The sequence below is a fragment of the Oryx dammah genome, unplaced genomic scaffold (genome assembly GCF_014754425.2).
Source record: "Oryx dammah isolate SB20612 unplaced genomic scaffold, SCBI_Odam_1.1 HiC_scaffold_25, whole genome shotgun sequence".
Classification (NCBI taxonomy): domain Eukaryota; kingdom Metazoa; phylum Chordata; class Mammalia; order Artiodactyla; family Bovidae; genus Oryx; species Oryx dammah.
The window spans coordinates 95,118,551-95,133,234 of record NW_024070209.1 but is presented as its reverse complement, the minus strand read 5'-3'; the positions used below and the strand labels follow the sequence as shown (position 1 = coordinate 95,133,234).

The 14,684-nt window shown below is 55.3% G+C and overlaps 1 protein-coding gene across 12 annotated transcripts in view; it reads left to right on the top strand.

The window, feature by feature from the left end:
* MAPKAP1 (MAPK associated protein 1) overlaps positions 1 to 4,350 on the top strand; it is a 237,831-nt gene extending 233,481 nt beyond the window's left edge. For 11 of the 12 annotated variants that reach the window (XM_040225134.1, XM_040225128.1, XM_040225137.1 and 8 more), the window contains one exon: positions 2,782 to 3,338. In XM_040225134.1, the coding sequence (XP_040081068.1) occupies positions 2,782 to 2,907 (126 nt within the window). In that variant the 3' untranslated portion in view covers positions 2,908 to 3,338. Of the gene's footprint in view, positions 1 to 2,781 lie in introns of all 12 variants that reach the window. The other variant, XM_040225126.1, reaches the window with a different exon arrangement.
* The last annotated feature ends 10,334 nt before the right edge of the window (positions 4,351 to 14,684 follow it).

Below are 14,684 nucleotides of genomic sequence, written 5' to 3'. Positions count from 1 at the left end.
ACAACCTCGTGCACTGTAGCCCGCCAGGCCTCTCTGTCCATGGGGTTTCCCAGACAAGAATACTGGAGTGGGTTGCCATTTCCTCCTCCAGGGGATCCTCCTGACCCAGGGATCGAACCTGTGTCTCTCGTGTCTCCTGCATTGGCAGGTGGATTCTTTACCGCTGTACCACCTGGGAAACCTGTGAACACTATTAGCCCCACTTTATAGATGAAAATATAGAGGCCCAAGGCTCCAGAGCGCACAGAGGTAGAGTGTCAGCTCGAACCCAGCTGAGCAGTCCCAGACTCCCCCACCCCCACCCCACCTGAGATAGAGTTGAGCTAAGCCATGTGTGGTCCCTAATTCTGCAGGCTTCGAGATGAATCTCAGAGGAATCATTGGTCTCTTCAGGTTGGGTTCTTCTCATGATCGAGTGATAGAGGCTGTGACTTTATTGACCATGAAAACTCCCTATATTTTTATGCCTTAAGCTGTAAAATGCATTGAAAGTGAAACACTCTATAGTGCATAAAATTGTGCAAGTTTTAAGCCACAGCATATTAACCAGCTAATGGCAGACCAAAGGGCGTTTTTATCTTTTGATTATTACATTAATCTTCCATTAAAATTATCTATGTGATTATCACAAAGCATTGAAGATAATAAACTTAGGAAATACTTGGCCTGTTAAGGATCATTTTTAAATGCTTTTGTCAAGTTACTTGTGCCAAAAATACACTGAAAACAGGCTGGCTGATTGTGCAAACAACTGAGTCCAAAGATTGCTCTTATTAAGAATGATAAAACCCCTTCTTCCCATGCATCGTCTGCGGTGTCCCACGTCATCACCCAGCCCTGCCGGCCTCATGATTTATTGCTCTCAGCTGGTAACTTGGCGAGGCAGCGGGCCGAGCGTGTCAAGCCTTCTGTACTCAGACACCAGCCCTTAACGCCTGCTGCTGGCGACTATCAGAGCAGAAAGTTTGGAGGGGACGCCGTGACGGAGCCCCGGTCCCACATGAGCTGGGCCGTCTGAACTGCTTCCCCCACCCCCCACCCCCATCACCTCCATTCTTCCTCGCTCAGCGGAGGCCTCGCCCCTCGGGGCAGGACACGTGGCCCTCAATGTAGAATCAACAGAAGGGGTGGCTCAGTTCTCTAGCCAGGAGTATTCAGGTTTCTTAACTTTCAGATCTTTGAGGTTGGAGAGAAATGGTGTTGGTTCACAGACAGGCCCAGCCAGAGGGCTGCTGGGGCGGTGGGACAAGGGGAGTTTGAGGAGGTGAGGGGGTGGGGGGCTCTGAGAAGGTGGGGAGCCAGAGAACTGAGTCAGGTTCTAACCCAAACTCTTACAAGCTTCGTAACCTCAAGTAAATGACATTACCATTCTGAGCCTCGGTTTTCTCCTCTGTACAGTGGGGATAACAATAGCAGCCACCTCCTCCTAAGGCCCTTGTTGTTGTTTAGTCGCTAAGTCATGACCGACTCTTTGAGACCCCATGGACTGCAGCACGCCAGGCCTCCCTGTCCCACACCATCTCCCGGAGTTTGCCCAGGTCCATGTTCATTGAATCGGTGATGCCATTCAACCACCTCATCCTCTGCCGCCCTCTTCTCCTAATGCTGTTGTGAGGATTAAATGAGTTTATCCTTGAAAAGTGCTCTAATCACTGCTGCTGCCCTGTGGCCCCGCCCAGCCAGGGGCACACCCTCGTGCCGCAGGTCTGATCACAGCACTGCTGCCCTTCCCTGGCCCCTCCCCGCCTCACCGTGTCTGGCCCCTCAGCTTCTGAATGGCCATGAACACCCCCTTGCTGTGTTCCTCTGTTGTGCCTTGATGCATACTGGTTCTCCCCATCCCTTGTACACCCCAAACTCCTATTTATCCCTCAAAACCCAGCTCCTTTATCCCCTCGCAAGACTTCCCTCCCCACATGTTCCCATTAGTTACTGTCCGCATTCCTTTCTGCTCCTTCTGTATCTGTTGTCACACTTGTTCTGTTGCTCACTCACTAGGCTGTGAGCTCCTTGGGTCAGGAACCAAGTCTTAATTTTCCCTCTGCTACGTGAGCCAAGCATGGGACGAGGCTCAGACAAGACAGGGACTCAGTGCCAAAGGAGATGGTGGCAGTGGCCACCCAGCATGGGGGTTCTGAAAAGAGCCCAGGAGACCTCAGGGGCCGCAGTAAGGCTGACACTTGGGAGGCAGCCCAGCTGTGCCCCTGCCCAGGGTTCCCACGGGGCCTGTCCCAGCTTTGGCCGTGACCTCTTGGTAATCCAGGGCATCTTGGTCCCCTTCTCTGAGCCTCACTTTCCTTTTTATCAAATTAGCCATAGCTAGTGGGGCACTTATGAGCTTGGAAGTACCCCAACTGCTGGGAGGCTGAACACAGAGCCTTATTTTGGTTTGGCTTTCATCCCTGTGATGTCTTTCAGGCGACCTAAGCAGGGCTCGGGAAAGTTGTGTGCGAGTCCAGGGCCGCATGGCAGGCGGGGACAGAACCAGGGAGGTTCTGGGAGGCAGCACGTGGCAAGGAGGGAACTCAGGCTCAGGAATCAGAAAAGCTGCAATAGGGACTCAAAGGCCTGCACAGCCACGTGTCTTCTTCAGACCTGTTCCGCCGTCATGCAGTGGGCTTTGAGCCCCCCCTTCAGGGTCGTGGTGATAACCCGACTCTGTGCTCAGGGGAGCACTGGACCCAGGGGCTGCCCAGCCCAGGGCCGGGCTCTTCCCTCGCTCGTCCTGGGTGAGCAGAGGGTGGCTGGTAAGTGACTGGGCTGTGTCCTCTTGCTTTCTAGGTTAACTACATACTGGAATCGCGAGCAAGCACTGCCCGGGCTGACTATTTCGCTCAAAAACAAAGAAAACTGAACAGACGTACAAGCTTCAGCTTCCAGAAGGAAAAGAAATCAGGGCAGCAGTGACGGCTGCCTGCAGCTTCAGTCTGTTGCCGGAGCTCAGAGCCGCCTGCGGGGCCAGGTGGCTCTTGCCCACCCTGTGTCCTGCGGTCCTCGGACACGCTCCGAGGTCCAAGCTCCCGGCTCATGGGGACAGGGCTGGTGGGCTCCAGGGGAAGGGGGGCACTCCCTCGGACAGAGCTGGGGACGTTTCCACGGGACCGAAGCCTGAGTGACAGTGGCTTCGACAAGCAGTGCCCGGGGCCAGACGACACGGCAGGGAGCCACGAGAGGCCCCGCCATCTTCACTGCCTGATGGCCCCGCGCGAGGATGTACATAGCCGCGCCCAGACGTGTCCTTGCAGCTTGATCAAATTTCCTAAAACAAGCCAAGAACAAAAGTGTACATTTCTGTTTTTTTCTTCTTCCTTTTAATAAACTCTTTATCATGGTTGGTATGACGGACCATTCTTTGGGGCAGGATTGATTATGTTATTCTCTTTAAAATCTGCTCCCCATATTGAACAGGCAGATTGGAAAAGCTATGGCTCGATTTTTCAGAAGAAATGTTTAGGGTTTAGTCAATAGTTTTAACTATGCCATTTGTTTAAATGAGCGTGTTGCTCTGAGGATAGCATCTTACTGAAGTTCAGGAGGGGACGTAGTGATGTGTGTCCAGGGCTGCACCACCCACCCCTTTGGAAGCCTTCTCTCCTCAGCCGCTCCAGCACCTCTGACTTCAGGAAGGCAGGACTGCACGTCAAGCTCGGGGCGTAGGGAAACAGGGGTCACGCCGAGCTGCTGTTTCCTCAGTAGCCAGGCTGAGTTTGAGCCGACAGTCAGACCCGCACGTGGGCATGCCCTGGACTCTGAAGACTCTTCTCCTCTCTTCACAGTGCCTGCCCCCTGGTCTGAGCAGCAGGAAAGCCACTGCTTTCACTTCATCGGAGACCTCGGGGTGGGGGGAGCTGCTGCCAGGGGTCCCGCTCCCAGGCGTGGGGAGCAGGGCAATGGGCACCTGCCGACCCCCACCCCTCAGGCCAGCCTGCTGCCTCGGTGGCCCTACCAGCCTCCCCAGGGCCCCTCCCAGGGTGACGCCCTTTCACTCCGTCCCCGGCCAGGGTGGCGGGGCCAAGGTTTCACCGAGGAACTGCGTTTCAAAAGAATTTTTTTTTAATTGTAGTACAGGAAGCGATGTTGCTGAAACAGCCTCTGACAGTCAAGGGTCCATTTGCACAGGGGTGTCCTAGTGAATTCCTCCTTTATTCTGATCTTTGTTCAGCCAACAGAAGCACCCTTTTCTAATGTCTTCCATTGCTACCCACCCCAGAAACAAATACTATTTGTAGCTTGCTATCTGTTATTTGAATTTTTAGCAATTTTATATTTAGATATCTTTGAAAAATATAAATGACTAATTTGGTCATTAAATCTTGTGACATATTCAATATTAAAAGTCATAAACACCTTCTGTGTATTGCTTTGAATTTTTGAAGTCTCGAGCGCATGTTGGTAAAGAACGGTGACCACCATGGATCGTGCTGGGTGGTGACATTTGCTGACAGTTGATGTACCGAGCAGCTCTGAAACGCTCCATGGGTCTCCTTTAATCTTGAGCAAGACAGGATGATCCTCTTCACTCAAGGGTGACATTGAAATCATCACCTCCTTCCATTCCAGAAGCAACACCGTTCTCGTATCATGGAATACAGCTCACGTGCAGTTGACACACAGCACACACTTGACGGAGTAATTTAAGAGAAACACTAACCATTGCCCAGGTCCACTGAGACGGTTAAAATTCAGCTTTTCCTCTGCTTCTCTCAACCCACACCTGGATTTTAAAGTAAGACTGTGAGCATCTCTTACGTGTCTCCCGGGCTTTACCAAGCAGCTTGGCACACCCAGGTTATACTCGAGTGACCCAACAGGCCGTGCCCCCACCTTCCAGCGTTGTCCCCTGACCTGGCCCCAGGGTGGCCCTCTCTAACCTGATGGTAACTCAGGACGGGGCCTTTACCAAGTCTGGGTGGCTGACAGGCCCAAGCAGTAGTCCCTGGAGCCCTGGCCTCCACTGTTTACTGAGCTGCCCCCATCGTCTGGGGCAGGCTGTGTGCCGGCCCCTTGTGAATACGCACAGCCCCAGGTCACTGCAGCCAGCCTCAGGCAGGTCACCACCACCATTCCAGGAATGAGGACTCAGGGCTTGGAAGGGTCCCACCTTCTGTCCAGGACACAAAAGCGAATGAATGGGAGCTGTGCCCTGAGACTCCGGGCCTGCCCTCCACGGCCACGGACTGCAGACCTTCTGGGCGCTGCCTCCCTGGGGCCTCGGTTTCCTCATCTGTTAGTGCAGGTGCTGGAGTAGGTGGTCCCTGCAATCCCTTCTGGAGAATGTCTTGAATGTCTCAGAATCACAGTGAGCCCAGACTTCCTTCCAGAGGTTTCTGTCCTGCACAAGCTGCAGGAACTCCACTGTGTCTGGACAAGAATCGGAGGAACGCTGAGCTCGCTCCATCCCGCCCCTCCCTGGAGCAGCAAGTGGACGTCCCCTCCCGGGTTCTGGTCCTCGGCCTGCAGACAGCATGCTGCCCTCGGGTCAGCACTTGCCCTCGTTGGCCTCTTTGGTCTTCCCTCCCCAGGACTCCTCAGCCCCACGTGCCGGGCCTCTCTCCCCACCCGGAGCAGCGGCTCCTCCTGAGCCCTCTCGTCCCTGGTCCCCAGGACCAGTGTCCCCGCTGCCTTGGGAGGCCCCTCAGCTAGGTAGAGACCACGCTGACACCCCTCCGAGTCTTCTCTCCATGGATCAAGAAGCTGGAAGAGGCTCCCCTCTGCTGTCACGCCCCTCAAACCTGCCATCTGCCCCCTGGGTTCCCCAGCTGAAGGACGGGGAGACCTCAGGGTAGAAGGGAGCAGAGACCCGACCTGGTCATCGTGACGCTCGCAGCCCAGTGAGGCCAAGGGATGGCGGGTGACCCCCCGGGCCGCCCCGCAGTGAGCACCGTGCGAGCCCCGTGGGGACCAGCCTGGGCCTGGCAGGTGCTTGTGGAGAGATGGGCAGTGGGAGCCACAGGAGGGCTGGGGACCTGGGGATGGGGGCGGCAGACAGCGCCAGGCCGGGCCATCTCGTCAGGCCCCTCGGCAGCCCTACTGAGCGGGACAGGCTTGGCTTCTTGAGGCGCTGCAGCTCCCAGGAGAGAAGGAAGCCCCCTCTTCCCAGTGTCCCCAGGAGGAGACGCTGTGGCTTCACCACCAGGCCCAACATCAGCAGTGTCTGAGCTTCCCTGACAGCAAGGATGGCGCAGCCATGAGGGCCAGAGAAGGGGCCCTGAGACGGGAGAGGAGGCAAGGTGGGGATGAGGGTCGGTGCCTCTGCCCCCGACCCTCGGCCTGCTCCCCGTGCCCACACTGGTGCCCCAAGGGACCACCGCGGCCTCCTGGCAGCCCTGGCAGGACGGTCCCAGCTCCTGGCACGGCTCCCACCACCTCCTCTGGTGCTTCCTAGGGCTGTGCGCCTCCTCCAGAAGGAGAAGCTGGAGGAAAGGAAGGAGAAAGCAGGGGCTTCCTGGCTCCGTGAGCTGAGCCTCCTTGCTGGGCACAAGCAGCAGCACCCACCCCAGAGCCCTGCAGGGACCACGGGCTGGGTGTGGACTAGGTCACAGCCTCCACAGCCTGGCCTCACACCCGGCCCATATCCCAGTCCTGTACTCCGCCGGATCCTCTGTGCCCCATCTGTATGGTGAGTTGAGACGCCCACTTGCAGCGCTGGAAGCAAGACAGATAGCAAGTGCCCAGCGCATGGTGCGTGAACCCCTGATAAGTGGCCACACGATGTTGGCATCTGTCATCTCAGTTAGTCCAGTTGCCTAGATGCCACGTTCTCCTCTAGCAGTGCCCGCCCTGAGAGGGGGACCTGGTCAGGCCCGAGCTGTCCCCTCCTGGAGTTCCAGAGTCCAAAGAAGCTGCCATGACAACCGCCAAAACCAGCTTCCTCGGGGTCTGGAAAGGGGCCATGCAGGAGCCGGGCTTCAGCCCTCTGCCCTGGGGACAGACGGCTGAATTTGGGGGCCCTGCTCTGTAGGCCTGCACCCTGCCCAAGTCCCAGAGCCAGCCTCGAGGGCCCCGCCCTCCTGTCCTTCCTTGCCAACTGATTCTGTGACATGAACGCTCACTGAGCGCCCTCCTATAAAGCAGACCCTGGGGTCGGGCAGGCAGTGCTCAGATTTCAGTTGTCTCCTGGTTGGTGTGTCCTCAGATGAGCTGCTTTACTTCTTTGAGCCTCAGTCTTCTCTTCTGTAAAATGGGACAATAAAGCCTTCTTCAAAGGAGCCTTGTGAGAACTGGATGAGTATACTAGGCCAGACGGACTGGGCTACAGTGGCACCAACAGCCCAAAGGCCCCAGTGCCTTTAACACAGCAAAGGCTTATTTCTCGTCACAGAATATGGTCTAGCCACCCTTGGTCTTCCACGGAAGCCTGGGCAGGGGACAGAAGGGCTAGAGAAGGGCAGCAACAATTAGACGCTGTGGTTCAAAAGCAACCCTTCCCACCTTTGCTCATATTTCATTGAACAGAATCAGCCACCTGGGGCTGCCTCCTTCAAGGGTCAGAGGGGTGTGACCACCCAAGGATGGGGAGTCACAAATGCTTATAAGCAATCACAATGTCTGCCACCAAAAATTCCCAATCACAGGCTTCCCCCCAAGGTTGCACCTCATCTGCAGTGAAATATTTTCCCTTTAAACTGATCCAGGCTAATGCTGTTCTCTACCTTAAAGTGTTAGCTGCTCAGTCGTGTCCGACTCTTTGCGATCCCGTGGACTGTAGCGCGCCAGGCTCCTCTATCCCGGGATTTCCCAGGCAAGAATACTGGAGTGGGTAGCCATACCCTTCTCCAAGGGATCGTCCCAATCCAGGGATCAGTCCCAGGTTCCCACATTGCAGGCAGATTCTTTACTGCCTGAGCCACCAAGGGAGCCTTCTCTGCCTTAAAGCGAAGATTGCTCAGCCGTGTCTGACTCTTTGTGACCCCATGGACTAAATAGTCCATGGAATTCTCCAGGCCAGAATACTGGAGTGGGTAGCCTTTCCCTTCTTCGGGGGAATCTTCCCAACCGAGGAATTGAACATGGGTTTCCTGCATTGCAGATGGATTCTTTACCAACTGAGCTATCAGGGAAGCCCTAATAAAGCCAAGGAAGTTTCTCTACCTTAAACTCCATCCTAAACAAGAATGGCCGTGGAGTCACGGATTCGACATGCAGCATGTATGCATGTTGGTGTACATTACAATAAAAACGTAACTGGGACTTCCCTGGTGGTCCCGTGGCTAAGACTCCAGGCTCCCAATGCAGGGGGCCCAGGTTCAATCCCTGGTCAGGAAACTAGTTCCCACATGCTATAACTAAAGATCCTGTGTGCCTCAACTAAGACCCAACACCACCAAATAAATAACTAAATAATACATACACACATAACTGTTCAAATTGAAAAAATCTACCTCGTACCTACCCCTGAAATCATGTGTGGGATCACAGTCACGCCTCCCACGCTGACGAACATAAGCTAATTTCACAGTTTGTCAGTGCCAGCCCCCTGCCTCTTATTAGGCTCTTGACCAAGGTTGCTGTTGCTGCTGCTGCTAAGTCGCTTCAGTCATGTCCGACTCTGTGCGACCCCATAGACGGCAGCCCACCAGTCTCCTCCACCCATGGGATTTTCCAGGCAAGAGTACTGGGGTGGGGTGCCACTGCCTTCTCCAATGCATGAATGTGTAAAGGGAAAGTGAAGTCACTCAGTCGTGTCCAGCTCTTCGAGACCCCACGGACTGCAGCCTACCAGCCTCCTCCATCCATGGGATTTTCCAGGCAAGAGTACTGGAGTGGGGTCCCGTTGCCTTCTCTGCAACCAAGGTTAGCTACTATTCTATTCACCATTTCCTTGGTCTATCCTCAGGCCCACTGAATCCCCATTTTATAGATGAGGAAACTGAGGCAAAGAGAAGCCTCAGCTGAGGCCATGCAGTTGGGAAGTGATGGAAAGATCACCCACCCCCCACGCTGTCCCCAGCCCTGTTGGGCCTCCATCTGACACAGCCCAAATGCCCTGGATCCTGAAGGTTCCCCCGAGGCCCCATGGAGAGGCCCCTGCTCTCTGGAAAGGCAGGCAGGAGAGGGAAAGGGTTAAGCCTGTCACGTTGTGTTCCCACCAAACACCTCTTCTTAAACGCAGAATCCCAACAGGGTGGTGTTTGCTGTAAAAGCTCTAGAGTGATTTGTGAAGTCTCGAAGGCCCGTAATCTCGTCAGCGTAATGGGATTATATTTCAAATCACCACGGCCTGTTCATTACCCATTTAAACTCCTCTGACAGAGGAAAACTTACATAAAACGCACACGGCAGCCCTTGCCGACTTCCCCACTCTCCTTCCTGATTAGACAAACAGATGCTGAGGTCTGGAATGAAAAAATAATGTGCCCATTTATTCATTTTTCTGACAAGTCACAATAGATTTTTAACTGCCAATGAGTGACCTCCCGGAGGGGTGGCGGCTGGGAGGTGGCCGCCAGGCAGCAAGTGGTCATTTCCTGGCCTGGCTGGCGATGTCTCCCGGGATCACAGCTCAGCCAGGCTGAGCCCCTCTCCTCACCCTGTCCCAGTTGGGGTGGGGGACTGCCTGCTGGCCCACTTGGCTGTCACCACCCAGAGGGGGCCGGGGAGCTCCAGAGGGCAACCAGGACGCCGCCACGGCCTGAAGTCGCAGAGCCCGGGCAGGAGTCGCAGCGCTGCCTGGATCGGCAGGGTGGCTGAGGACACTTGTCATCTCTTGGAGCCTCAGCGTTCCCGTCAATCAAATGCAGACAGTAAGGCAGCTCACCTCGCAGGCACGGGCTCCGGGCACGGGGCTTCCTGGGACGACCTCCAGCCGGCGCTGCCGGCGCCGCCGTCGCGCCTGGCCTGCCTCCACCGTGACCTCTGGCGGATGGGGTTTTGCTGTCACTTGCTGAGTCTGCGTCACTCTGCTCTGAGACGGTGCCTGGAGCAGAGGTGGGCGGGCAGAGGGGCAGCTGAGTCAGGGACCCACCTCTGTCTGCCCCCCTCCTCATTCAGAAGCCGGACGCTGTCCCTGAAGACTGGTGGCCAGGCGGCCACCAGCTAGAGGGGCCCCTACGGCAGTGAACGGACAACATCTCCCTTCCCATCTGTCGTTCAAGGCCTCCCGCCCGCTCCCAGGACTCCGTGGGCTCAGCCTCAGCTCCATGACCCTCGAGGCACCTGGTGTCTGGTCACATGGTGCCTGCCTCTCGCCCTCCCCCAGCTCCTGTCTCCGATGCCCTGACCCTGCAGACCAGCAGGGAGGGCACCAGCGTGGCTAAACGATGTGCCCCTGAGACCTGGGTTCAACCCTGGAGCCTCGCACGCTTGAACTGTTGAAGGCACAGTCAGTCATATCTCCCAGCCCTCTTTTCCTGGCCCTCCAATGACTCTTTCTGGAAAAAACTCAATCACAGACTTCCTGAAGGCAAACCCCAGTACTGGGAGATAGGGTAGGCCTGAGTTATCTTTGGGTCCAGCCCAGAGCCTGGCCTGGAGGTGGTAGCAGCAAGCACTTGCTACGTAAACTTACCCTTTCAGCCCACAAACATCTGAGCCCAGGGCCTGGGCAGAGCCTGAACCTCAGGCTGCAGCAGGGACATAGAAGCTGACTCCTCCAAGCCCCCTCACCTGGCAAGGAGGGTGCACTTTATCTGAGAGGCCTTGGACAGATGAAAGCCAGCAGCTGTAGTGAGGGTGGGTTGCAGGCCAGGGCTGGGACCCAGAGAAGCCCTGCTCCACCCATTGGGAGCCATTGAGGGAGGGGGTGGCCAGGTGGGTGAGGGCCAGCCTCAAGACTGAGCTAAGAATCTGCAGAAGAAGGAATGAAAATCTGCTTGCTTGCTGTGTGACCTTGGACTCATGACTCAACCTCTCTGAGCCATCTTCTCATCTGCACAACTGGGACAAAATCTCATATTCAATGTCACTGACTTGGTGCACCGTAGGGGATGAGTAACAAGTAGCCAGTTGTCAGTGGTCAGAGGTGGACCGTAAAGAAGGTTGAAAGATAAAGAATTGATGCTTTCGAACTGTGGCGCTGGAGAGTCCCTTGGACAGCAAGGTGGTCAAACCGGTCAATCTTAAAGGAAATCAACCCTGAATATTTACTGGAAGGACTGATGCTGAAGCTCCAATACTGTGGCCACCTGATGCAAAGAGCCAACTCATTGGAAAAGACCCTGATACTGGGAAAGATTGAGGGCAGGAGTTAAGGTGGCGACAGAGGATGAGATGGTTCGATGGCATCACCAATTCAATGGACAAGAGTTTGGACAAACTCTGGGAGACAGTGAAGGGTGGGGAAGCCTGCTGTGCTGCAGTCCGTGGTCAGAGAGTCGAACACAACCTTCCGACTATACAACAACAAGTAGCCATGGAGATGGTGCCAAGTCGCGTACTGGGAACAAGGCCTCCCCTGCCAGTAGGCCTCAGGGGCATCTCCAGAAGCCCAGGGAAGCTCCCTGACCCATCCAGCTGGGGGTCTAGGCCCCCCTCCCAGGTTCCTACCACCAGCCCTCTCCCCTCATCGGCACTGCCTGCCTCGCTGAGTAGCCCCAGGCAGGGTTCTTATCTTCATGTATTAACTCTATGAATACGTAAGAAATACTGTGAGGCTAATTCTTTTTAAAATGATAAAATTTGTCTATATTATAGCATTCCAGCCCCCAGCTTCCTGAAAGCTAAAAATATTTTAATGTCATATTCCCATGTAAATTTCAGTTTAGAATTTAATACCCTTTTAACATACATTAAATTTTTAGCATTCTTCAAGCCCTTGGTTCTTCTAAGGGCTTAGCTGCTGTGCGTTAGAGGAAAGGGCTGGGGAAGGCTGTAAATTAGGAGAGAAAGTTCTAGAATTAGGTTACCCCCAAACCTCTGTGCCCACCCCCATTGTAGGAGTTATTCCTCTGGGCTGAGGAGTATCTGAGCCAAACCCTGGAGTCCTGGGAGGTGTCAGAAGTCTTGATTTCCTTGCTGGAGTGGCTGTGATTTTATCAAATAAACACGGGGGGTGGGCTTTACGGGAGGACTCCTCACAGCAGCCCAGGTCGGGGCGCCAGATGGCCTGGCGCCGGCCACAGTCAGAAGCCTGAGCGCTGCAGTCCAGTTGCCCAGCTCAGACCTGACTTCTGCCACTTGCCTGCAGGTGACCTGGACATGTTCTCTGTGCCTGTTTTCTGGCTCCAAAATGGGGCCATGTCAGAGTCAGTACACAGACTATGTTATGAAAGGGGAGATTATCAGCTTTGCAGAGGTGACCGCCAGGATGCACTGGCTGGCCTGACTAAGGGCTCCAGGGTGATGACGTATGGGAGCCAGAGCAGATCATTTTAACTGATCCGTATCCCCACTCCAGCTCCTAGAGTAAGACCTCATCCCCCAACCATAGGATGCCCGAGAGTGTCTCTGCAAAGCCCCGTGATTGGCCCATGGGCTGTAGACCCACCAGTTCCCTCTTGGAACAAAGCCAAGGACAGCCAGGGGAGGCTCTGAAAATGATAGGGAGGAGTGTTCATGGCATTCTGGGTGGAAAGCAGGGTGGGGACCTCATGCCTCCCTGGGCTCAAGGGCTGAGGGCTGAGGGCTGCCTGGGGCACCCAGCCCACCAGCCTTGAAATCTGGAGTCTCGGGCTGCTCTGGCCCGCCCACACCCCCTGCCGTGGGTCACCACACCAGGCTCCTTGAGTGAACCCCTCCATGTCTCTGAGCACCCATCTGTGAAATGGGGTCAGAAATAACAAAGCTTTCCTGGTGAGAGGACCCAGCATGGTAGGAGTCATCACCCACAACTCAATGTGTGGTGAAAGGCTCGCCTGGCCATCCGTCCAAGTGATCATTAATGAGAAATTTACAGTATGGAGACCTGAAATCCAGTGAGATGATGGCTCTGCTTTCTAATCACTTTCAGGGGATGATATAATGCATTGATCGAAGGAGACGAACTGCACTTTGGGCTCCAACCAGTGTCTACAACAAAAGCAGCGGGCTTGTTAACCTAGATTTACAAAATCTCCAACCTGGTGAGAAGGAAGGCCTGGTGGGAGGAAGATGCTACCGGTGTGTGATACTAGGAGGACCCGGGGACCAGGTAGGGATCCCCCTTGAGCATGCCCCAAAAGAGGCCCAAGGGATCCCTCTCCAAGCAGCCACCAATGAGTTAGCTTCCCGGTGCAGAGTGAGTTTCCCGACTCTGAAGGAATGTAAGTGCTCAACCTTCAGTCAAGAAGTGTCCACTAGTGCCTACCTTGTGCCAAGCCCAGCTCGGGCCCAGAAGGTGCAGAAATGACCTGACCCAGAGGCTCTCTTTGGGAACTCATGGACGACCGGGCCAAGAGAGTCTCTAGAGCTTGGGTGACCGGAGGTGGAGCAAGAGTGGAGGCAGACACGTCCTTTCCCTCATAGCCCTTTGCAGCTGGGGGCTGGGAACACTCCTGGATCCGGTGGGTCCAACTGGAAGATGGCAAGCTGGTGGACGCTGGGGGAGGCCAGATTCTGAGGCAAGAAACCCCAAGAGGAAGAAATCAAGCAAGTGGAAGGAGAGGGGCCAGGGAGTCCAACCCCATCTGCATGGATCAGTGTGAGTGAGAAATGGCTCCTTGGCTCCCTGCGGGCTTAGGAGTCCTTGCTGCTGGGGCACCTTGAGGCCTGGGAGCTCAGTGTGCACAAAGACCTCTTCCAAATGGTCATGTTGATCATTACCCAATAAATCCTCCCTGTACTGTGGAAGGTAGGGCTCCTGAGGCCTTCTGCCCCGATCACTGTTCTCTCCCGTCCGTGTTAGGAAAGGAAGCCTTCGGCTTTGCAGAGGGTCTAATCTGTGTCCCCCCTAGGATGCTGTGAGGGGCTCCTGGGAACAGGACCGATGTCCTAGGCTCTCACAGAGCAGTGCTCAGCTGACACTCGCCTCCCATGAGACCAGCCTTTCATCAATGTGTGTGTCAGCAGAAGACAGACCCTCGGCCAATGCCTTGATCACCTGCAACTCTGATGTCCCATTTCTGGACCTCACTCGCTGCCCCTGAGAAGGGTATCCTCCAGGTCAGCTCCAGACTGTTCCAGGCTTTGGATCCTCAGAAGGAGGGACTTCTTATCCCCATGCCATATACACGTGACAGGACAGGGGTCTGATTGGCCTGATGGCAGCCACATGTTTATCCTGGGGCCAATCCCCGTGGCCGGGGGTGGGCTGCCGTGAATGGCAGTGCTCCCCAGACACAGCTCAGGGGGTGGACCCCAGTCACCAGAGCAGAGGAAGTGGGGCAGGTAGAGTCCATGGATCTCTTCAGCGGTTGCCGTGTGCCAACCACTGTGCTAAATACCTGTCCAAATAATATCCTCAAAATTCCCCTGAAGCAGAAGCTCGTGGCATCCTTCCACAGTAACAAGACCTAAAGGCTAAAGGGGCTTTGCCCCGTGAGAAGGACCCGCTTCTGACTCCAACCCCAGTGCTCCCCGTCATGGGCCACCTCCTCCACACGCACACAAGGGAGGTGAGGCTCCCCACCAACCACAGCGTCTCTGCGGAATGGTGGGCTGTGTGAGGGCGTGTGTGTGGGGGGAGTGTGTGTGCAGTGCACGTGGTGTGTAAGGCATGTGTGTGTGGTGTGCATATGTGTGTGGAGTGCGTGTGGTGTGTGTAACATCTGGTGTGTGGTGAGTGTGGGGGAGTGTGGGGGAGCGCGTGTGGTGTGTGTAACATCTGGTGT